Source organism: Chelmon rostratus, chromosome 13, assembly GCF_017976325.1.
Source record: "Chelmon rostratus isolate fCheRos1 chromosome 13, fCheRos1.pri, whole genome shotgun sequence".
NCBI classification, from domain to species: Eukaryota; Metazoa; Chordata; class Actinopteri; order Chaetodontiformes; family Chaetodontidae; genus Chelmon; species Chelmon rostratus.
The window spans coordinates 6,658,047-6,683,964 of NC_055670.1; the positions used below are offsets into that span (position 1 = coordinate 6,658,047).

The 25,918-nt window shown below is 43.9% G+C and overlaps 1 protein-coding gene across 2 annotated transcripts in view; it reads right to left on the minus strand.

Moving 5' to 3' along the window:
• The window catches only part of znf385b (zinc finger protein 385B), a 49,259-nt gene that overhangs the window by 21,911 nt on the left and 1,430 nt on the right, over window positions 1-25,918 (minus strand). Inside the window, exons 2-5 of one of the 2 annotated variants that reach the window (XM_041950472.1) lie at window positions 25,231-25,330; window positions 9,551-9,688; window positions 9,300-9,443; window positions 8,890-9,006 (exon numbers count right to left, since the gene is read on the minus strand). In XM_041950472.1, coding sequence (XP_041806406.1) covers window positions 8,890-9,006; window positions 9,300-9,443; window positions 9,551-9,686 — 397 coding nt within the window. In that variant the 5' untranslated portion in view covers window positions 9,687-9,688; window positions 25,231-25,330. The remainder of the gene's footprint in view (window positions 1-8,889; window positions 9,007-9,299; window positions 9,444-9,550; window positions 9,689-25,230; window positions 25,331-25,918) is intronic. The other variant, XM_041950470.1, reaches the window with a different exon arrangement.

A 25,918-nucleotide genomic window follows, 5' to 3' on the forward strand; every position in this document is an offset into this window, starting at 1 on the left:
ACAAAAAGCTGCTGTGTGTCTTCATCTGATAAGTCCCTTTTGTGAAATCTGCATCCAAGAGAGTTTCATTTTGGGCAGCAGCAGTGATGGAAAAGCTAATATCTGTGTGATAAATCAGCTGGTTTCTCACTCAAAGAGGCCACAAAGCAACTGCAACTACACTGAACATCCCAGCAAATAAGCAATCCGTCAATAAATCACATTATCAAGAATTCTGCATATATGAAGACTTTCCTTAGACTGAAAACATGGCTGACCAGGCATCCACGTCCAGGAGACATTGTTTGCCTTCTGGAGATGTTCAGAAGGATATTTTATAATATACGTTATAATACATGAAACTTCTCTCCCTTCTCACTGCTCACTCCACATCATTTTCATACCACAAATCATTAGCCATCTTTTCCTCTTTGTTGTCGTTTCGTGCCATTGGTCAGCAGGTGCCACTGAGTGTTGCCATGGAAACATCTCTCTTAGTTCACAGTCGGTCTGGGGGTAGGTAAATTACATTTGATTAATCTAAAAGCAAAATAATGACTGGCCTACCAGCACAGACCAGTCTACAATATGTTTGTGAATCCAGGGCTCGGCAACAGCAACCACAACAGGCCCAACAAGAACAACCACAGTGAACAACCAAGGACAGGAGAGAAACTACATTTAATAATTAAATAGTATTTTAATCAAATCTGTATTTATGTTTTTATATGAGTCAGTTTCACAAACAGAAAATATCTTGAAGAAACAGCAAGGCATGAAACTCAGGTTTAGTCTACAGAACTAAAACCAGACACATACTGGACAAGAGATACCACTGTGTAACCCCCCCCCCCCCCCCCCCCCCCACACACACACACACACACACACACACACACACACTGTGCTGTGTGTGGGTAATCACAGCAGTCACGCTATCTATAATGAGAGGAATGTCAGACAGACAGACGGATAGGAAGCAGTCACAGACTCAGCGGACCAATCACAGCCTGCATTTTCTCCTAATAAGGTTTTCTTCCAGGAATCTTCTAGAAGTTGTCTGTTTAAATGATCCATAATGTTCATTTAACTAATGAAATGCCCGGAAAATGTCGGATTACTGTATTGGGCGCACAGCAGAAGATCATCTCATTTAAGAGTGAACACATAAAGCAAGAGAGTCTGTGTGTTTTTAGCAGAGATCTTCTCTCACGCTGCTTAGATATTCAAGCTCCAAACAACAGATCAATAGACATGAAGTGACTGATTGATCAGATTAACTTTAATGACACGAAGACAAAGCAGAAAATACCTTACAGGACAGATGTTGTTTAGCTGTGATGTGGAACAGCTGATTCTGTCTCTAAGACAACAACAGTTTTCACAGTGAAACCACCAGTTTTCCACTGAACACACCGCGAGCAGAGAGAGAACAACAACCTCAGTTCAAGGTTCAGGTCCAGGTCCTGACCTCCAGGTCATTTAATGCCCCCCCCCCCACACACACACACACCTGCAGACACAGCATATGCATCGTCCATGCAGATGAAAAAAGGCGTTCACATTGAAAACTAAAATGGCTAAATGTGGAGTGCAAAGACAAAGAGACAGAAGGACTTCCTACCTTGACTCAGGAAACTACTCCACATCGTGGACAAGGAGACAGCTGTCTCACCTCCTCCTCCTCTTCCTCCCCTGTATCATCTGCTCCCCCGATAATAAAAAGCAATGAAGAGGAATCCCAAAACAAACAGCAGAGAATCGCCACCTGACTGTCAGTCTATGTGAAGGCAAAGGGACACGTGTGGGTGTGTGTGTGTGTGTGTGTGTGTGTGTGCGTGTGTGTGTGTGTATAGAGGGAGGCGGCTGACACACACACACACACACACACACACACACACACACACACACACACACACAGAGAGTGTACTTGAATCACTGTGGTGATGATATTCGGGGTGAGCGGTGATGACAGCCCCTCTGTCTCAATGGAAATCCCTCGCTCTGTGTCGCCCAGCTCTGCTGCTCACTCACACTCAGCCAGTTCATGGCACCGTGATTCAATAAAGAGAAGAGGAGGAGAGGGGAGGAAGGGGGAAGGAGGAGGACACCAGCTTTGAGTTGCTTCATTCTCAAGAAGAAAACACAGCGTGAATATAACACATGAAAACGGTAAAGAAATAAACCAACCGTAATCAACATGGAAGAAAAGGAGGGATGACGACTAAATTAAACTGGAAAATAAAAAAGAAGCAAGCAAGTGGACTGACGAAGATGAGCAAAAAGCAAGAAAACAAAGGGACAAGTAAACTGGACCAGAACCAAACAGCAGCCCTCTAGTCTCTCTCTGTCAGTCCTCTACAGGTTCACATGTCCAACCGCTTGTCTGCTACTCCTCTACCAATACAACCAGTCCTGACTAGGTTTTCAATGTTCTGCTGATCCTCATCCAGTTTTTCTAATAGACCGTGTCTAGTCCTACCAGACCTCTACTAGTTCGACCAATCCCTTTACCTGTCCCTGTTCTAGTTTGACCAGTTGCACCATGTCTTTGACTCATCCTACCAGTCCTCTACCAGTTCTGCCACTTTCACCAGTCTTCAAAATGTATTTGTGCTTTAGTTTCACCAACTTAAGAATGTGTAGTGTCATATTCGTGTCTATGGCAAAGTTAGCTTACCTAATGATTGGTTTTGACAGGTATTTTGCCAAAAAGCTTTACCAGACCCGTTCTTTCTACTTGCGTGTCTCAGGCCACGAAGACACTCTCATTTTAATCTCTGCAGCTGTCTGCACGAGCTCCGACGACGAAAAAAGGCACTGAATGAGTATATTTATCTGCATTCTGCAACCCGGGCTGAGCCACGCTGCTCCCACTGGTTGGCAATTAGCTCTCTAGGATTACTTTCAGTCGCTTCTATTTCCACCAGCTCTGCTAGACCTACGGGCCCTCTGTCAGTCCTGCTGGTCCACGGGGTCCTTTAGCAGAGCTACCAGTCATCTAACACCTGCAAGTCCTACTAGTCCTTTAGTAGACAGGTTAGCCCTACCAGCGATCTACAAAACCTCCAGTCCTCATAGTCCTACAGTCCTCTTCTAGTTTTCAACCATTCCAGGCCATCTCAGGCCAATAACTGTGGTTTTCTTTCATATTTCCAGCTATATGAGTCTTAAAGTCTTGTCTTAGCTATAGATCTGTATTTATTGTTCATTTCCTTTTTCAGAATAATCAATCAATAACTATTTGAAAATTGCTATTAACGTCATGTGAACAGTTGCAGTCAACATTTAGAATAGATTAAGTATCCATGTAGAATTTAGTTTCACATAGTAAAAGCTGTTACAACATGCATTCAGAGTAGGACTGAAGTGATACAGAGCAGTAACACGAGCAGCCAGTGTAATCTGTGAGGTTTTCGGTGAAACTGATGGCAATTATGAGCTTACAAAAACCTCATAACTGATGAATAACTCAATAAAAGCCACAGGAAACTCTGTACAGCAGGTTTTGTGACTGTCTTCATAAGGTCCTGGGATTTTGATATGTTGATTGTCAACAAGACAGACTAATCAGTTTGTGTTTCAGTCCACTTCCCTCCCCCACTAGCCAGATCTCTACTAATGTTATCAGTGCTCCACAAGGTCTACTGTTCTCTACCTGTCCTCCACGAGCTGTACAAGCTGCACTACTCCTGTGCTAGTCCTTCCTGGTTTCAACTAGTCCATTATCGTACTAGTCCTCACCAGTCTGCCGCTGTCACAGCCACAGCCTCACATGCCGTTGAGCCACATGGACATGTAGGTTGGTTTTCTACGATTGTCCTACCAGTCCTACAAGCCCTCTATAATTCTAGTAGCATTACAAGCTGTCAACTGGTGGTCACAGATGTGGGTCATGTGAACGCGGCATCAGGGGTTCAACTCTGGTCATATACCAGCCCCTACCTCCCACTCTGAGCCCATTGTCACCACTTTACAGCACTTTGAGTGTGTGAATCTGTCAGCAGGGTCTATTCATACACCGCTGAATACATCACCACAAAACCACACATCAACACCTGCTCAATCTCTCCATCCTACACACACACACACACACACACTGATACAATATCTGTCTATTAATAACTGTCTATTTCTCAGCTCATTATGCATGGGGTATCAGCAGGACAACATGCTGACCTTTATTAGCCCAGGAGAGCTAATTAGAGCTCACACACACACCGCACCACTCACATGAAAAGGAAAGAAAGGAAAAGGTGAGCTGACATTTCCACTGCACTAGAGAGGAACATCCAATCATTATCACTGAGGCTCTCATAGGAAACTTGAAAAAAAACACAATTCAGTATCCTACCCGAAATTATTCACACAACATATTCTACAGCATATATTTACTGCAAGCACAATGCATTAGAATGCATTAGACAGTCAAAGAGCATTAGTGTTGCTGTCTGCAGCACCCGGCAACAACTCTAAAAAAAACTACAGGAGCAGAGCAGAGCAGACACGCTTTAACACTGTAAACGTTATTAGTCTCATGGGAGTTAATCTCTTCATTTGCACTGAGCATGTGGATCATGGGAATTCACTTCTTTCATTAGTGACTGAGCATGTGTGTGTGAGTGTGTATGTGTGTGTGTAAGTGTGCTTGCTGCCTCCTAGTGGCCACTTACTGCCACTGAACAGAAAACACAACTTACTCTATTCAGTGAGAGCACCACTGTTCAATAGACGCAGTCATGGTTCTCTCTCTCCTTCTCCGAGTGCCTGTGTTTCTGTTCTTCTGGTGCTTTTTTTAAAAAATATATTGACTGATTGATTTAAACGTGTGTGTTTTCTCCTTTACACATCATGATTGTGTTTGACACTGTATTTAAATGCAAGGTGCTTGTATTTCACTTGAGTTTTTTCACGTGAAGCTACTTTATACATCTACTCCACCAGCAGCTGGTTTCAGTTGAGCACTCTGCTTCAACTAGTAACCACTACTGACACAGTGTTGGCATATGATGTAAATACAGTTGATTTTTTCAACAACATTCGCACTGTGTGTAAAAACTGCTCAACTGATCAAAATCAGCTTGCATGCATCTGCTTGTATGTACAGGTATATGAACAGGTCCAACACTGACTGAATGCACCACACAGTCACTTGTCTCCTGTATGAGAAGGCTGTATCCTCGCTGCCTTGCACTTCAGATACCGCTGCTTGTCGACAGCCTTTATTGGAAGTGTGTTCTGCTTGCCGCATACGGTGGCTGTGCACCTACACACACGGTGTGGGCACATGAGCTCCGCCACATTTCAGAGGGAAATAATGTACTTTCAACTCCTACATTACATACAATTTAAACTTAGTAAAATGTACACATTTTACTAAGTTTATTTGACAGCTAAATAGTTACTACTGTACAGATTCAAATCTAATCAACACAGAGTATGTGACCAATAAAACATGGTGCTTTGTCATTGACTAAACTACCCAACAGGATGTAAAGACGTTAAAACGAGCTCCACCTTCACTAGCCAGAACGTTAAAATGCTGCTGACAAATTAATGCATCAGTGTCAATAACCCAGTAATAATACTGTAATATAACACCTATTAAAGAGCCATTATACTAGCTAATGAATACTTGTATTGTTGATACTTTGAGTGATACTTTTACATCAGTGATATTTTTAATGCAGTACTGACAAGAAAAGAAAAGAAGAAAAATATACAATAATCCATTAAAATCATTGATCCAGCTGTTATACATGAACATCACAGAGCGTGTTGACTGTCCCCCTGTAACTGCTTGTATTGGCTGTGATGTCATCTGACCTGACTGCTGATAGGCTGCTCAGCCAGGCAGGTCACTGTCGCACACTCACACAAACGCACGCACACACACACACACACACACACACACACACACACACACACACAGCCTGGCCTAGCGGAGCTGAGTTCAGGCCAAAGAGCTTTTCATGGTCGAGCGAGCATCTCGTAATAGACAGAGAGAGAGAGAGGGACAAAGACGTGATCATTCAGACTGGGTGGTGTGTGTGTGTGTGTGTGTGTGTGTGTGTCCAGTAAAGAGAGATTTCATCTTTAATCAGTGTTATTGTAGCCTGTACACTGATATGGACACACCGTATGTAATTACAGCTGTTGCACACACACGTAGGTGAAGCAGCAGTGTGTGTGTGTGCGTGTGTGTGTGTGTGTGCATGTGTGTCAGTCTAAGATTCTCTTTCACTTTCCTGTATCTTGTGGCATCATTATCCCACGTACTGTAATTAGGTCTGTGTGTGTGTGTGTACTGTATATGTTTGTGATTTTGGAACTTGCTTATGTTATTTTAATCAATAATGTCTATACACTGTATTAAAAGGTGATTCACATGAAGATGTCAGCACAGCAGACGCATTACGCGAAGTATAATCAATAATAAGGATCAATGCAAGCTAATTCACCGCTGTCTTTGAGGAATGTCAGTGTGGTGTTGGGGCGGTGCTATGTCCCAGTTTAATGACCTGCTGCTGTCTGCTCCACTTTAACTCCTTTACATCTTTACAGCACATTCTCACTCTGTTGACCAGCAGTTTGACTTTAAAAACTGGGTCTGAATCACTTAAGAGGCTCTGAAACTGTTCCAGTCACATCTGATCACAGAAACAAAGAGGGTCAGGCTGTAGGAAAAGTTTCAAATGTAATTTCAGCAGCAGAGGGAGCAGAGGGCACTGGAAGTACTTAGACACCTGCTGCAATAATTAAACAATGAAAAATAATGAAAATAATACTAAAGTAACGGTTTGACAATTTGGGAAACATGCTTATTTGCTTTCTTGCCAAGATTTACAGGAGAACATCAATGCCACGTATCTGTGTATTAATAATGAAGCTACAGCCAGCAGCCTGTTCTTCAGTTAGCTTAGCTTGGCATAAAGATTGGAAGCTGAGAGAAACAGCAAGCCTGGCTCTATCCAAAGGTAAGGAAATCCACCTGTGAGCGCCTCTAAAACACACTAATTAACATGCCGTATCTTGTGTTTTTAAACAACTGAGGTGTGAAAATGGCAGGTTGTGGTTTTATGGCAGTTGTGCGCAGGGATGGAGCAGCGGCGTAGATCAAGTGTGGGCTAAGAAGCAGTTCCATCCAAGTGTTTTGTTTTTTTAAGTGTCTCTGAGAATCATTTCATCCTCCAAGTACAACAAATGTTAATTGAAATATCCATCTCAGCTAACATGGATATTGTGAATTTCAGCCGCTGTGTCAGCCATGATACATCAGGTAGAAACATTTTAATTCAAGAATGACGAATAAGAGTTGTGGAAACTACAGAATGACGGGATTTTTGACAAAACGTTCTAAAATTGTAAAAATACAGTGTTAAGAAATCTTGATAGTATCATGAATGCATCAATGCAGCACAATTAAGCCTAATCAGACCACTCCTTTAAAATAAACATGAAAAACATGTCACATTAAAATTTCGCTGTTCTGAGATTGAAAACTGATGAGTTCAATTCACCATTCAGCAAAACCATGAGCATAGCTTTTCTAGCATGTCCATGCAAAATACTGTCCAGCTTCCTCCCACGCTTCAAAGACGCGCAGGTTATCTGGAGACCCTAGATTGCAACGTAGGTGTGAATGTGAGCGTGAATGGCTGTTTGTCTCTATGTGTCAGCCCTGCGATGAACTGCCAAACAGCCCGGGATGATATGGATATGAAAACTGCAACTCCACTGTCAAACCACATACAGTGCACTCTGTAAATATCCATATATTTTATTCATTACACATTATTCTGAAATGAGAAATGAGAGCCTAGGACCTGTAGCTATGTTCAGTGTCGTCTTGCACTGTCCAAAAATTAGGGCATAGAATATAAAACGCATTGACAATGACCCGATAGTCATCGTTTATCTTCAAATCCAATATTCTGGAGAGCAGAGACAATACAATGAACACGTCTCTTATCTTTGTAGCCATGCTAGCAGTTATTTGAGGCTTAACTATGGTACAGTAATGCTTTAGGCCAAATGCTAATGTCACCACACTAACTAGTTCATGACAACAGTGCAAACACGCTGATGCTTTTTTACATTTTTACAATGTTCACCATGTTAGGGAAGCATGCTCATTTAGGTATTTGGTCACAAACCAAATTAGTGGACAAATTCAAATCTTGATGGCACTAATGGCACTAAAGAAGGCGTTAAGGGATCACGAAAGGTATTACAATTCACCCTGAGGAGGACGTGAATGTCTGAATCAATTTTCATCGCAATCTATCCAATAGCTGTTGATAAATATCACAAAAAAACCCACAAATCTCAACCCCATATTGGTGCTAGACGAAAGGTCGGGGGATGAGCAAGCCACTTGGACTAAAATTAAAAATTTTAGCTCGTCAACACAGCTGACAGGTGTTAGGGCGGAGCTGGGAAGACTCAGAGGCTGAGTATCAAACTGCAGTGATTATCTGAGTTAATGCAGGGTCAGTTTATCTTTTTAAAGGTCAGTCTGAGAACCAACACACACACACACACACTCTGACCTCTCCCAGGGGGCAGCAGATGTTGACGATGGATGAGCCAAAGTCACTTTCGCTCAGCAGACAGACAGTCAAACTTTAGAAATGAATATCCTGTTTAGCTCTTAATGTCCCTCTGGTTACCGTGACAACTTGCACATTTTTCTGCGATGCTGTTTGGATTAGGCGCATGGACTACAGACTGCACATGACTGGTTATTTCCTCTCATGCTGGTACAGAGTGTACATGCATGTCAGCTGTAGTCTTTGCGGTTTGTTCAAGTGCAACTTTGAAAGGAAGACACGAGGCGACAAAAAATCTTTGACAAATCATTATTGGCGCAGTACAACAGGAGGAGTGGAAGCAGCATAGCGCTCTTCTTACCTGCAGTCGTGCTGGGTGGCGCGCTGAGGCCTGAACTGGGGCCTGGGGTCGGAGTTAGTCCTGCAGGCTGGGAGCTGAGCCCTGTGGCCTGGGGAAGAGACCTAGACTGTGCCCCTGCTGGAATCAAAGACATCAAGACCGGTTAGGACATAAAACAGGTTAATAATACTGCTACTGCTGCCGCTGCTGCTACTGCAGCTACTAAAGCTACTGCTGCTGCTCAGAGTTCTGATACCCGACATGGCAAAGAATTACATGAGGTGCAGATAAAGATAAAGACAGAGTTTCAGAATCAGGTTAGATTCAGGTTTGGCTATTATTAAAAATGTATTGCCTCCAAAGATGGTTTTTAAACACTACTTGTGCACGTACTGTTACTACATCACATGACAGTAGTGGTCATAATGTACCTGCTGCCTGTTGTCCTGTCTCTCCAGCCTGGAGCTGTCTCACTCTCCTCAGGTGAGACCTGCCATTGTAGTGCAGCTGGGCCTGACCAGCAGAGGTCAGCTGCAGGTTACACACCTCACACAGCGAGTAGGCCCCGCCCTGACCTGGAAGAGCACAACAGGGACGAGTCAGACTGTGGGAGAAAACTACAAGGATGAGTTGGAGTGGGCGCAGACAATACAGAGCGTTGGTGCTGGAACATGTCAGTCACCTGGGGCTGGAGTCTGCTGGACTGAGAGGCTGATGGTTGTAGGTGTGGGCCGGTCCATCAGCTCCTGACACATCCCTCCAAAGGCAAAGATCTGCCCACTCTCCAGGAGCTGAGAGGGGCTGAGAGGAGTCTTCATCCCTGAGGAGGATGAAGAAAAATGTCCATCACTTATGTTGGACATCCTTGATATTCGTTTATAGCTTGTATAATGTGTTGAAAAAAGTTTAAAAACAAGCATCCAAGGTGCCCACACATAATTTAAGATAATAAATTAAAATGAAGTGATCCCAATTTAGAATTTAGAAGCACTATATAAAAAAATGTATAAATGGTCTATAGCACTATACAATGTAGCTGTATGTAGGTGTAAGGACATTTTGAAGTATTATTAATGTCTATCTGCTGATAGAAGTTCTTTAAATTTTAGCATTAGCAAAGAAATACAGAGAAACACCGCAGCATAACACCAAACTACTCCAGACATAAAAAACAATGGTGATCCAACAGAGCAGCAACGCATACGGGGCTGACGTAAAGGTGACACTGAACACCCAAAACAATGAGCAATGACCTACAGCAAAAGGAGACACTCCCTGAGGGACAGACAGACAGGCAGACAGACAGTGGACGGACGGACGGACAGGAGCGAAGCCTGAATGACACCGGATGCAGAGTGTGAAGCACCAAACGCTCACAGGGAGAATGATGAAGTAATGAGTAAGAGGAGAGAGGAAGGATGACATATGTGTGTGTGAATCCAGTGTACAGCGTGTGTGTGTGTAGGTCAGTCCATGACTGCGTCCATCTGTCCTGTCAGCTCTGCCAAGTCACATGACCTCTGACAGGACACACGTACGCATGCACACACACACACACACACACACACACACACACACATCTTTTTCATATTCAGTTAGCGTTATTGCCATGACCTACATATATTACTACTGTATACACACTATTTAAGTACACTTTGGGGATTTAGATCAGATTTGGATCAATCCATTAAGGTTGTAAGGGCACACACACACAACTGGCTAATGGCACAGAAGAAATGGTCACCTAATGAAAATTTTCATTTGATTGAAGGGTATGGCAGCTGCTGGTGCTCACACTGTCCGGCCTGCACTGAAGAGAAATCTACATCTCTGCATCTCTATTATCAACATCAACACAGCAGCTGGACCAGCCGTGCTGATTGGCTAACATTTAAGCCCTTTAAAGCAAATTTGTAAATTCAAGCTTCTAAATAAAATTGACTTGATATTCGGCCAATCAGGATGCCACTACTGTTATTCCACGCCCACGGGCCAGCCCGTAGGATCCACTGAGAGCAGCTATGGTGCAGGGCTTTATTCCTGAATGTGGTAACAAAGTGCTCTGAATATGCCAGAGAGCTGGGAGTCAGCTTCATACAGTGGTGAATCGGGAAGTTATTTCGTGCTCCCCTGGCTCCAGGAGTAAACGCCCCATTCATTTTTCCAGCAGACAATGTTACCTGACTGACAGCTGGAACACTTCTAAGGCTTCAACTGGCGTTGAATCCTCCTGGGTGAGTCATCAGCACAAGAGATTAACAACTGTGTTAGAAAATATGTGGTTCTTTGATAAAGGTGCATTGTGTGCCTGTGTCAAACACAAGGTGAGAAGTTAATTTCAGCTCTCGAGATGCACTCTGGCTGGCATAAAACTGTGTTACGCGAGCTGCTAACGGCATGTGGAAAGCTAAGGATTACGGTGTAGACAACACTGAATGTGCAATCTGCATTAATTCAGTGAGGTGCTGTGTTTAACTGCAGTTACAAACTGTTTGCTGATTCACACCTCTGACTGGTATCTTCTCCACAGGCTCATGGGTATTATAGCATTCAAAGCCGTCCACCATGTGAAGCTGATGGACACGACATGTTTTCTCAGAAACAAAGCTGAGAAAATTCAAACTGAACACGGTTTCAGAAAGCCAAGCCTGCAGGGTTGTCACATTATCCGGGAGAGTCCCATGCTTCCATGTTAAGTAACACTGAGCATATTGTTTTAAGAAACACTTGATACGGGTTTGCAAAATGCAAAACCCTGCCAGAACCAGCTGTTCCACCTACGTCACCACTCTGCAGAGAACTTAAGTCCTGACATCACTTCCTGTCTGGCCTCTTTTCCGCTATCTTCTGTAGCTCGATACTGACTCTCAATAAGGGTGTCTTTAATCTGCCTGCGAAACATGCTCGTGAGCTTTACAACTTTTTATAGCCTAAAATAAATAAGCATCTACTACATTACTTGCTGTTACAGTAGAATTTGACCCATTCAAGTTCTTGACAAAAAAAACAACCATTCAGTCATTTTCATTAAAAAAAAAAACATAGATAAATAAAAACAAGGACTACAGCTGCCATGAAGTTTTTCCAGCTGGCATTAGCCCGCAGAGGTCTTGGGTTTGTGGGAAATGGTGGGAAGGTGAAACGTTTGTACCTGGTGGTCATAAACATAAACTTATAGCATGGTTCAGTTATCCACGAGACCCCACCGCTTTCACACTTTCTGTCTCCCTCTCTCTTCCAGCTGGTTGTTAGAAGTCGACTTTATATTCTGCAGACAGCTGGTTAATCTGCCACTGTGATGAATTAGCTACAAAATGTGCACACACGCACACACACACACACACACACACACACACACACGCACAGAGCCAGCTGATGCTGACATCAGCTTTAGCGAAGGAAGGATTAAATATATCTGCTCTATTGAGCTGGGAATTACGCACTAGACACACACACACACAACCACACACACACACACACACAGATACATACATACCTACATATGGTAAGACGCAGACAAAGAAAACGCAAGCCGGTGAACTGAGTATCAGCATCAAAGTGAAATGAAATACGTATTTACCTTTTTCTGCTGTAATGTGTGTGTATGTGTGAGCAAGCGTGTGAGTCTAATCCAGGCTGACCAGGCAGTCAGTAATCAGAGAGGCCAGCTGTGGGTTATAATCCCAGACACACACACACTCACACACACACACACGCAGGCAACAATGTGATTCCTGATTGAAGAGAAAAAGCTGAAATATCTTCCTCAGCTTCGGGCTGATAGTGGCAGGTCAGTGTTTCAACTTCAAAGACACTCAACAGAGTATAAAGAGGCGCTCCACTGAGTTTCAGTCTCATCTCCATGTCTTCAGTGTCATTACATGGTGAAATATACACACTCACTGGTGAAGAAACAGCACGGCGCTGCACTTTTCTAAAGCTAGCTGTTACACTGTTAACAACTACACTTTACTTAAACTGCACTGTTCATGCAGTTTTTGCTCAGGCCTGGTTTCATGCATCTTTGTCTGATGGAACGCTGCTGTTCTGTACTGATGGATAAACAATGGGGTGCCACAAGGTTCTGTGCTGGTTCCTTTACTTTTTATGCTCTACATAAACATATCATCACTCCCCCACAGACGTAGAATATCAGTTTTTATGCAGATGACACAGTCTTGTATGCATTTGCCTCCTCTTCAACTTAAGATCTGTCAAGATTACAATCTGCCTTCAAAGTTCTTCATAGATCTTCACAAATCTCAAGCTTGTACTGAATACTGACCAAACGAAAAGGTGACATATTTACGAGAGCCCATAATTTCAGTTCATATGGACGCTTAATGGTACTGAAACTGAAGCTTTCCAGTCATACACATACCTGGGAAGTTGACTGAACTGCAGTCTGTCTTTTAAAACGGATTTGTTATACTGGAATGAGGCATGAATGTCATGCTCTGACCGCAGAGACTGTGGAATAGAAATCTCCACCTGGGCCTGATCAGTTCAGATTCCAAGCCACACAACACGAAAATGCAAGAGTCTTTGGGCTTCATCGTCAAACAGGTGTTATTCTCTTAAAGCAGGTACAACAAAACCAAGCTGGTCCCAGGGATCTACTGAACCACAAACAAAGTGATATCTTCATGGAAGCACTCCAAGAGGTGCAAGACACCACTGAATTCAAGGGTCACTCTCAGCCTGTTACCACTATATTCTGCAGTTCACTGCAGGTTACAAAAACAACAAATACAACACATGGTAACAAGAATATATAACAAATGTGTAATTATGGTGATAGTAGATGTAGAGTAAATATAATAGAAAAAAATACAATCCAGTTTAACCACTGGAGGCTCCACTCACCATGATGTGCTACCATTAGCACTATTTTGACTGTTGTTGAGTGAAGACCTTTTGTTTTCAAAAAGTATGTCAGCTTTACAGGACACGGCACCTTCAGTGTGTGTTATTGTTCAGCGGTGTATGAAAGCTTTTATAAGCCATTGTTGAGATCTGAAGAATGTTTTCAACCCATCGAGGCAACAGAGGAAACCACGAGACATGGAGATACAAAGTTTATACCAGCAGATATCTAATCTCATTTTCTGTTGCCTGCGCACTGTTTTCATGCCGGCTAGTGGAGAAACGAGGGGCTCATCTGATTGGTCGAAAGAATTGTATCCTGCTAGTGTAAAAGATAAAGGAGATATTGAGGAGGGCACTAATGTATGTCCCTGTTTCCTAAGAGAGACTGTACAACACACACACACACACACACACACACACACACACACACACACACACACACACACACACACACATACACACACACACACACACAGAGTAACCTGAGGGGACGACAGGACAAAGAAACTAATGGAGATATGAAAAGACAGAGAGAGAGGTCTTAGAGTGGCTGTCTCTAACCCTGAGGCTAGTAGCTGGTAATGGCAGTGGTCAAAGACACACACACAGACACATGCACGCACATGTACATACACCCACACACATGCACGCACACACACACAGTAAACAGAGCAGTGGCTAGCAGCAGCAGAGATGCTGAAACAAACTACTGGACACAGTTTGATGTTTGCATGTTCGTCCCTGCAGGACTCTGAGATCCTACAACCAGAAGAAACTGGTGAGAACTCAAACCACTGCCTCACACACAGCTTTGCTGAAGAAAATATTTCAAATTTGACTGATCACTTTCATTTTTCCTCCTTCTGAAGACATCCACTCAGGCTGAGCGTCCTCCCAGGCTGTGCGTGACCTCCAACAGGCTCCACAAGTTCAAATCTCATCAAACCATTTTGTTTCTGACCTCAAAACCTAAACTGGAGCAGCTCTGACCTGAAACCACAAACCTAACACTGCATTTATGAAGCTTGTTGGGAGGAAGAAGTAGCTGACAGGCTGAATTCAGGGCAAAAAGTTTCACACAAGTTTCGCCTTGCTGGCTCACTTCACACAACAACTCACATTTTCCTTACAAAACAAAACTGCTCTGAGGTTGTTAAATGATGATTCTTACCTAAATTTACATGCAGCATGTCTCAGACATACACTGTACACATATACTGATGTGTGTTGTTCGTCTGATGCCTGGGCCACAGAAAGATACAGACACAAAATGGATAAACTTCAGTATTGCTGTATTCTTTTCATTTGTGCTGTGTGGATGGTCTGTATCAATGCCTGCCCCTGAGAGCTCAACACATATGCAACATAACAAACAACTGAGATACAAAGTGAAAGCAGTTCCCAGGGGGGCACGCTAAGCCCCCAGGAAATGAGGCTGCACTGGGCTGTGGAGCGTTGTTTGCGTAGTGGCTGCACTATTGCGACTCCAGGGATCATCACAGCTCCCAGAGACGATCGCTGGAAAAGGAGTGGCTGTTAAACACATTAATACATTTTTCTGAGGATCACAAACATCCTGAGATGACTTTACTGTATTAGTAAATTATTTACTAGCATTCTAAAAAGCGGTGAGTCAAGTCAGGCAGGTCGGCCAGAGGAAGTGTCTAACACATGGGCCAAAAAATATGGAAGCCCAAAGAGGCCCAAAAACATTTTCAGTCTGTGCGCCCAATGAGCAGCTTTTTATAGGAAAAACTGGGGCGAATTGTCTTAATACATCCGTGATTGGCTAATTTTCCAACATTAATGACTGTAGACTTCAGTGTGTTTCTGGATCTGGTTGTATTTTCTGTGTTTGGTTGTGTTGTCGCAATAAGTCCTCTGAATTAACCCACCAAATATATTGTCTGTCTTGTCTTACACTGAGTTTGTCGCTCTATAATAGCATCACCTGACTTCGCATGTGCTCTCAAACTGGTGAATGTGTTCCTCAGTTCGCTCTCAGGGCCACTGAAAGTATCTCTTCCTGTTGTATGGTGAGCTATTTAACCACAGAGTCAGTTTACCTGTACGAATGTGTTAGAAATAAAGCCCAGTGGCACGCTTGAGTTTTACTCTGCCCCCCCTCATCAGAAGTAAATAGGGTCTTACATACACAGTGTCATAGTGACATAAAACCACACAAGTTTCACAGTGACACGAACAGTCTGATGAGGTCACAGTCATTCGTTCAGACTGCAGTGAACCTGCAGGAGGCTGTAACCTGAAGACGCTGTGTGGACACATAAGGTGTTTTCCATTTAGCTAATTATGCTTCCTCCCTCCTCAAGCCAGCGACGAAGACATCAAATGAGGTTCACCATCATCGAGGATGTTGTGAAACTTTAAATGTGTCTCAGGGAGGGCGAGGAACCACAGACGTATCCTATGAGTGTGTTTTTACCAGGTGGCAACAACTCTTCAGTCTGTGATTGGTCAGTGATTGGTCAGCTGATCTGATGACACACCAAAAGGAGGGGCCAGCTGCTATGGAAACAGTATTAACTGTAATATCAATGCGTTACAGCAGGTTGGGCAAACTACCTGCGAAAAGAAAGCTGAGATGGTGTCTGTAGTGAATATTTGTAGACTCAAAATGACGGTGGTGGGAGCGAGGATGTCCTGTCTGGAAACTACAGCTCCACCATGCTCATGTCTCACTGAGAGGAGACGCAAGGAAGAGATGCAAATAAGGGACTGGAGGAGCCACGTTAGCTAAACACAAAGCACCGAGTCAGACAGGTGGACAGACAGGTTTGCAGACTGTCCAGCCTTCTGTCTGTCTGTTTGCTGGTTGTCATGGAATCGTGTGTTGCAATGTCACAACAGGTGATGTCACTGTGGTCGGTCCACTGGGAAACTATGACACACACACACACTCTGTCTGTTCTCTGTCCACATCCTCGCTTTCCGCTCAGGATGTGTCTAAAGGGTCTCCGTCCAACACTAATAAAAAAAAAAAAATCATGAAAAAGTGAAATAAACAAAGAAGAGATACAGAGAGAGAGAGAGAGAGAGAGAGAGAGAGAGAGAGAGAGAGAGAGAGAGAGAGAGAGAGGGAGAGAGTGAGAATATGGACAGAAGTGTGGACATGACAAAAAAACTTTGTTTGCAGGTGAAGCCTCATGTTACTCTCCAGACCTGTGGTTTATCAGTGAAGTGTCTGAACTACACTGCAGGCTGGCGTCTCTGTGAACAGTGACAAACAGTGATCCATGTTACATACGCTCATCTCCTCTATGAAACTTTGTGTCCTCACTGTGATTATCATAAACTGTGATGAGCTGGTTGTGGGTCACATCTCCAGCCTGCATCCAGCCGCTGTCTCTCCCTCTTCATCTCCTTGCAGATCTCATGCATCAGCTCCATGTTGTTGACTGTGGAGCCGCTGTGGCTGCTTTGACATACAGCATGTTGCTCTTTCAAATTGGCCATTTAAATTAATACAAGACACATGGATGTCAGTATGATGTCATTGTATAGACTGACCCTCTCTCAGCAACCCCAACTGCGACTGACTTCCAGCATCCCTGGCCAACAGCCACAAAGTTTCTCCACCCAAGTCAAAGACATGGCGTACGGCAATGGACGCCTCCCAACGACAAGTAGCAGTGGTGGAGGAAGTATTCAGATCCCCAAGTACTAACACCACATTGTGAAAATACTCCACTGCAAGTAAAAGTCCAGCATTCAAAACCTTGCAAATGCAGAGGAGCAAAAAGTTTAAAGTTTTAGTATTTTCCTCTGAGATGTTGCAAAAAATGAGATGCAAAAAATGGAAATACTCAAGTAAAATTACAAATACCATGAACTTTATGTAGAAAGCAGAAGACAAGAATGCAAACTAGTTCACTTTAATCTGTATGAACTCCACTTTTGAGCTAAGTGTGAACTTGCGTGTGTTGTCTATACATGTATTGGGACATATATGTATGTATATGTGTGTATACACACACACACACAAATAGAGAGATTTCAAACTTGTTAGAGCTCTCTGGTGAACAAAGTCCACACTGGACACAGAGTCTCTAATGACCTCAAACCTAGCTTAGCATTTCTGTTCGAGACGTTCTCGCTGCTTATCAGCTGATATAAACACGATAACGCTACATCAGCAATACGCCGCTATCAGCTGATACAGCGGTTTAGCTCTAAATCCAGTGTTGCTGTTTGTAATTTGATCTCAGTGATATCCGCCTCACTGTTTACTCTCCTGCAGTCGTATCGGAGCTGTATGAAATTACTGCTCATGCTAACACATTTCCCTCTGCTGCTGCTTCACATGTTGAAAGGTGGGGCGGTGGAGCAATTAATCATGAAAAAGATGTCAAAAAAACAAGAAAGCAGTCATTTCTTTCAACACGTGTTGATCTTCTGATATAGAGATGAGGTTACACATTAGCTGCTGGTTAATATGGCAGAATGTGAATGATTATTGATGACTGGTTGCAGACTATTGTGAACAGAAACAGTTTGACAGGATCTGGGATTTAATTTGGATCATGCTCAGACAGCAATGTAGAGTGTGTTCGCGTGATTCTAATAATCTTCTTGTGTGTGTGACATGCATCGTGTTGTATGGTTTACATGCTGCAGCGGGGATTAGACACACACTCACACACACACACACACAGGGAGAGAGAGTGGGAGATACAGTGAGGTTGCTCTGTCTGCCCAACCTTCACTTAAGGACAGTGTGACTCCTGTTCTGTCTTTAAATAGCTGCTCCGCTCCATCAGGACCTGACACTCGCTGTTCAAGGTGAACCTCAGCTTTCACACTCAAGTCCAACCCAAAATCCAGCCAACAGGGGTGCAGACCTGAGGGGCCCGCTCACCTGACACACCGCTCAGCTAATGAACCACCACTGCCTGACAACTGCCACTGAACTCAATGACAAAGAGGAGATATGACTGTCTGTCCTTTTCTTTGGTGGAGACACACAAGCAAATGTATCAGCATTACTGAAGAAATGGAGTGAGGCTCCGGATATACTTTCTTTTTTAATGTCTGTGTTGCATATTGCAAACTGCTGCTGACCCTTACATCCTGATATTTGACCCCCACCATCCATGTGCTTAATTGTACACCTGAAGGAAAAGTTCAAGATCCTGAGAAGCGCTCGTATCTGCTTTCTTGCCGTGAGTTCAATGAGAAGATGTCTGCATGGTGACCATGAAGCCACGGCGAGGAGCTGGCTGTCTTATCTTAGCATAAAGACCGCAAAAAAAAGAAAAAAGCGAGACTTGCTCTGTCCAAAGGTAAGAATAAACCATCAGCACCTCTAAAGCTCACTAACTAGCACATCACATCTCATTCGTTTAATCTGCACAAAACCTGAAGCATAAAAGGAAAAAAACATCTGTGGTTTTTAGGAGGGGGCTGATTGAAGTGTGGTCATCACTGTGAAGTTGCCAGGCAACCAGCGGAGATATCCCATTTCAGAGGTGTTCATAGGTAGATTTAAGATAACTAGCTTCATATTTAGCATCTTGCATATCACAAACCAGCAAACAGGCCAACAACCAAAATGTGAAAGTAATGAAGTGTTCTTACTTCGATCCCAAACTCAACGCTGGGCTCAGACTACAGGAATCTAGCCCGATTTTGAGACGATTTTGTCGTGGTCGACCAATTACCAGCGTCATGGCCGATCATGAGTGACAGTCGGGCATCTATACCCTGTGTGTGACATGCTAAACGACCTGTCGTGCAGCATCTGGGACGCCCCACAACACCCTGAGGAAAAGACTAGCATGTCAGAATTTTCTTGTTTTGTGTCCCACGACATGTTCCTGAGTGTTGGCCAATCACGTGCTCTCTCCAGAGCGCAGTCAGGTAACAACAGCAAAGAGGAGGAGGAGGAGGAGGGATGCTGAGGCTGCTGCCGTCAGGTGGGACAACGAAAGAGAGGAAAAGTTCGCTGAGCTGTGGCAACAGTACCCCTGCCTATCTGACGTTTCCGTGAGGGGGAACCACCGCCGAGACAAAAAAGAAAAACACAAATGTTGGCGACAACTAGCAGAAGCGCTTCATCAGCCCGGCAACAACCTGAGGAAGGCAGAAAACGAGTACAAGTGGCAATACGGACCTGAAAAGAAGATGTGCTCTTTTCAAGCAATTGTGTAAAAAACGTCAATTCATTTGGAACGAAAGTGAACATTTGGAACTGATTCTGTTTCCTGCGTGAACAGGAAGCTTCAGAATCATAGAGATAAACCAGATGTTCTTCTATTACAAACTGTCACGGATTAACAGACACACACACGCACACACACACACACACAAACATGTAGGTTACCCAGCAGGCTGTGCAGGATTTGGTGGGACATGATTGGTTGACCCAGAAGGGGATTGTGGGATTGGGATTATAACCCACAGATAAGTGTGTGTGTGTCTGTGTGTTGTAGCTCAGTTAGTATAATCTGTGGTCTAATAATAGAGATTACCACTCGCACTCTCCTGAACGTCTACTGACAGTTGTCTGACTTTGCCCCCTCCCTGCTGAAGTCTTAAGCAAAACGCTGAACTCCTGTGACCTCCCAGTCACTTAGTGTGTGTGTGTGTGTGTTTCACTGAGGTGAACATCAGTATACAGGAGATACACATTAAAATCAAAGGTTGACTGCATGACTCCATTCAAGAAATGGAAGTGGCTCAGGTGTCATGAAATTACACACTGATTTACGGTGGTGCATTACAGGGTTACCCTGTTGTCGGGGCTATGGTGGCTACAGAGATACCACGTGGAGGCCACAAGAACTGTTATTGTTCAGCTTTGACTCCATGGAACCGAACTGAACCCACAGAACCTTGAGAACCGGGTTCTGACTATAACAGTCCCCTGGTGGTTGATCCCTGTGATAGACTAGTATCTCATCTCTGGCCCAGTGCATGTTGAGACTCCAGCACACAATGATCCTCATCAGCTCAAGCAGGTGTAGCAGATGTATGCACGTATGTATGTGTAATCCAGATCGGGTTGTATTTCTCTGCCAGCCCAAAGCTGGCCCCGGTCTGGGCTTGATTCTGGGCCCACATCAACATCCCCAAAACCCAGCCAAATCTGGGAGGCACATCTGGGCCACAGACGGATCATATTCTGAAGGCGAGGCTCAGCTGAGTGTGCCGCCACTGAGCCACAACCAGCCTGACTCAGCTTCTCAACCAACCCGGTATTACTCAACGTGGTTTTTAATGTTTGTTTTATGCTATTTTAGCCGCATGGCTCTAAGCACGGCAGGATCAGTCCATCTGTCCACCATCCAAACATTGCCATGACATTTTACAGAGACATTCATGGTTCCCAGGTGATGAATCCTAACAACTTTGGTGATCTCCTGACTTTTCCTCTAGCGCCACCATGTTGACATATATGATTTTTAATAAAAGCTTCAACTATTGGACAGATGCCATGAAATTTGGTACAGACGCATGTTCCCCTTCAGGATGGATATCAATCAGAGCAGACTAAACCGGGCTAATGGAGAAGTGTGTCATCAGCATATAAACGAACGCACGGCAGAGGTTTCGTCACTTCCACAAATTATTTACACAAATTCTCCCCAAGCAAGCAACCAAGTCTACAGCACTACAGACCAGTCCACTGCACTACCAGCACGCCCTTCAACATGGTGAGCAGTATTCACAGCTGAAGCTGAAGACTTGAAGCTGCTGCCGGAAAACATTAACCCGGTCCGAAAGACGAGAAGACGGCTATGACATCACTTCCTTCTCAACATGCTGACTCATCAAACATTCAACAGCTACTCCACTCAACTAATGGAAGAAGAAACGTGAGACAAAAACACAGAAACACACACCTTGGTAGGCAGGTGGTTTAGGTTAGGACACACTTGTTTGTTTCTACTCTAAAGGGTTTTTAGGCTACAGCCTGAAGTTTACAGATGACAGAGGAGAGGGTGTCAAGAGTGAAGTCGTGTATCAGTTTCTATATAAACCATCACCCTCACATAAAGGACACTCTGACTTTGCGTTTGACAAGATTAATTTTCCTGTAATTTTCTTGCTGACACACACAAGCTGTCTCTTTCTGAGTGAATGTGAGAGGAACGTGTCCACTGAGCCAGCTGAATCTGAAAACAAATCTGTATTCTTCCCAGTTCTGACCCTCCATCCACATTAAGCCTGCATTTTCTGACTGGAGTTTACACATGGAGTAAGTCTCCACAGCGCCTGAATCCCGAAACAGGGACCTTGTGTTTAACTGGGGACGCGGAAAACCGAGCATTTGGAAATCAAGCCCTGTTGTGGCAGCGGAGTTAAAGTATAAATGGTGATATTCTATATTTTTCTGACTGTCAACAAATAAAATCAACAATCCTCCAAATATGTGCGTATCCAAGGCCAGATTATTATTCCTCTGCGCCGTCGAGCTCCATTATCGAGCCACACTGTTGCACTGGGTGACATGTTCCTTCATTACCATGAACACACAAAGCAGTTTACTTTGACTAAACCCCACAGACACCGTCCTGCTGTCGCAAATACTCACTGGAGCACCATTGTGCTCCGCTGCTGAAAATAGTCCCTGGTAAATGCAACATTTCCCCCTGCCTTTCTAAAAATCTGAAGGGCCCAGCTGTTTTAGGAAATCTAAGAAATTAAAGTGACTTTTTAAGATTTCTGTTGTTGTAGGAACCAACAGGCTTAGGGCTGCGTGCCACAGACAGGGCAGGGAAGTCAGAAAGTAGTTGGTGACACATTGTTGTTTTAGGTCTTTTAATAAGAAAAATACAGAACTCCATCCTTAAGGAAGACATTTTCGGGCTGTTCTGATTCTGTTGATTCTGTCAGCTTCATGAGCAGGAAATAGCTATTTGACCGTCCAATTCTTTCTTGAACCGGCTGAGACTCAACAGAATAACGAGACTGTCCGTCCCACACGTTGGCTGCGATGAAAACAGACCGAAAGATGGAGATTTGGACGTTTTCCTATTTCTAGTCTCAGTCGTTTCAGTGTGGGCTGAGATCTTCGCATAACCAACCTGGAAACGCGACCATGAACGCAGCTCATCTTCAGATTCAGCTGGATTACTGTGGACGTGGTCTGACTGTCTGTCCGTCTCAGAGGTTTAACTTCTGACAACTTCCTGCAGCCTCCCAGCTGATGACACACTGTGCAAGTGTGTGTATGTGTGTCAGCGTGACCTTGACAACCTCAGTCTGAGTGTCCGTGTGTTTGTGTGTAATACCTCAGAGACAGAAGTTGTGAGGAAACACTTCATCACTGCCGTCCTATTTAGACACACACATACACACACACACACACACACACACACACAGAGTCAACTTTTCTTTCATACACTCTCCTAATCTCTCCCTCTCTCTCTCAGATCGCCTTCAGGCCACAAAATTGCGTTTTTCATAATAATCATCCAATCACATTTCATTAATGTCATCACTTCCTCTTTGTCACATGACAGGAAACTAATTAAAACTTCCTGAGACACCACAGAGGGAGCAGGTGCAGACTCACACACACGCGCACAGGTAGCGCCATAAATCACAACAGACAGAATGGGAGTAATGAGGTGGCTAGCTGTTAGCGCTCTGCACTGCAGGCAGCATATAGCTAGCTGTACACAGCCATGCACACACAGTACTCCACACACTGCAGTACTCTCTGTATTACTGCTACAGTGACAGGAAAAACACACTTGTTACGCACTGTTTTCAACACAAGTGGCGTGTGTTTGTGGAGCTTCATCAGCAACAAAACTACTGAGCTAGCACAAAGCTAATTCGAGCAGAGATCAGCCTGAGGCAACGTTTTACAGAGACACTGATTTATGAGCTCAGGACGAGCTTTTAGTCGGTTTTCTTGAAGGAATAGTTCAACGTTTTGGAAGAAACGATTTTCTGCTGTCTTGCTGAGAGTTAGATGAGATGACTGACACCACTCTGAGGTCTATCGAATATGGTTAGCTTAGCTTAGCTTAGCTTAGCATGGATAACTGCACTGTTTTGCTTTTAGACTTTGTTTTTTGTAAAGAGACATAACATGCTGATTAGTGAGGTTTGAGGTTCTGGTTGGTGGATTTCTTTTTAATTTTCGACACAGCCAGGCTAGCTGCTTCCACCTGTTACCAGTCTTTATGCTAAGCTAAGTTAACTGGCAGCTTACTGCAGCTTCATATTAGACATACAGACGTGAGAGTGGTATCAGTTTTCTCATCTTCATCCAGCAGCTGCCTGCGAGGAAGCACATTTTCCCGAAGTTTTAAACTGTCCGTGGAGCCTCAGATATACGTAACGTTGGTCTTCATTAAAAAGAATTGTAACATTCATGTCTCGGCCCCTTTAACAGATCGACAATAAATTTGTTACGATGAGCTCATTACACATGCCCGCTGTCAGTCCACACACACACACACACGCACAGGTACACACACACACACACACAATGCAAAAAGAGCCAGGGTAGATTTAGTACAGAAACCACCGTTTGTGCTTACATCCATGCTAGTGTGTGTGTGTGTGTGTGTTCTCTCTGCAGGTTTCCAAACTAATCTTTCCTGACGTAACAACATGCTGCTTCTCAATCTGCCCACTGCTGGAGTCCTGGCACACACACACACGCAGTGTTTAGTAATGTTGTCATGCTCTATAAATAGGTAAAATTGATTTGTGTGGAGGAGAACAAGACAGAGTGTGTTACAGTGGGATGCATCTACCTTTACTGTACAAGTAGCAGGGTGTTAACGTGGAGTCCAGCGGTTCATCACCGCATCCTAACAACCAATCAATCAGTCTACTGGCAAGTTAGAAGAGCTGAACAGCAGGTTAGTACAATCTAACAACTAGTTAGTACAGTCTAACAGCAGGTTATTGTGGTTTAGCAGCCACTTTGTATGACCCAACAACTAGTTAGTCTTACAACAGGTTATTAGTGCAGTCTAACAGCAGATTAGGATAATCTAACAGTAGATTAGTGCGATCTGAGAACTAGTTCTAGTCTAATAAATTTAACTAGTTATAGTCTGACAAGTTTAACAGCAGGTTATGATGGTTTAATACCAGGTTAAAACAGTCAAACAGCAGGTTTTTAGGGTTTACCAGCCGGTTATTCCAGTCTAACAATTAGTTAATACAGTTTAGCAACTAGTTACTACAGTCTAGTAACTAGTTATTACAGTAAAGCAGCAGGTTAGTGTAGTCTAACGACTAGTTAATATAGTCTACAAGCAAGTTATTGCAGTGTAATGTAGGTGAGTACACTTAACTGCTGGTTAGTATGGTCGAGCAACTAGTTAGTACAGTCCAGCATCAGGTTAGGACAGTCTCTGCTCTGTGTCTGGTTCTTTCCTCTGATTGGACGTTAAGCTCAGTATCAACATGTTCCTGCTCCTCCTCACACTGTCAGCCTCTGTCTCCTGTCTTAAACAGAAGACTTCAGCTTTAATTAAGGTGATTAGTGTTAATTAGACTCACAGAGGCCCGAGACGCACCGACTGAAGGTCCAAACATCCAAACAAAGAGCGGCAGGCAGCACTTCAACAGGAGGAAACCCACTGAGAGAATATCCCCTCTGCTAGGAAGGAAGGAACAAAGGACACAGAGGACAAACGCATGGAGGTGTTGCTCATTTCATATGCGACGGCTGGAGAGATGGCAGCTCTGAAATCAGTTTCCAGGTCACAAAGGAGAATTGGAGCCGGGGAAGAAATGAAGGAGGTAAAGGAGGAAAGGTGGAGGTAGGACAGTAATAGAGGCGGTAAGGAACGAAAAGGAAGGGAGGAGAAAAGCAAGGAAAGGAGAAGATAGGGAGGGAGAGGAGGAGGAAGAGGTATTTTAGAGAAAAAATCCGTTTCCAGGTCAAAAAGGAAAAGTAGAGGCGGTGATGAAGAGGAGGTAAAAGAGGAAAGGTAGAGGTAGGGAAGGAAGGAGGTGGCGCTGCAGTCCAGTTGATCAGGTGTCATTATGAGACTGCTCAACACACACACACACACACACACTCAGGTATGCACACACACGTGCACACACAGCCTGTCATACTGTCACCTATGTGAAAATTAACAACATCTCCATGAGAGAGAGAGACATGACAGCTCCAGACGCTGTGTGTGTGTGTGTGTGTGTGTGTGTGTGTGTGTGTGTGTGTAGGCTTTGTACAAGATAA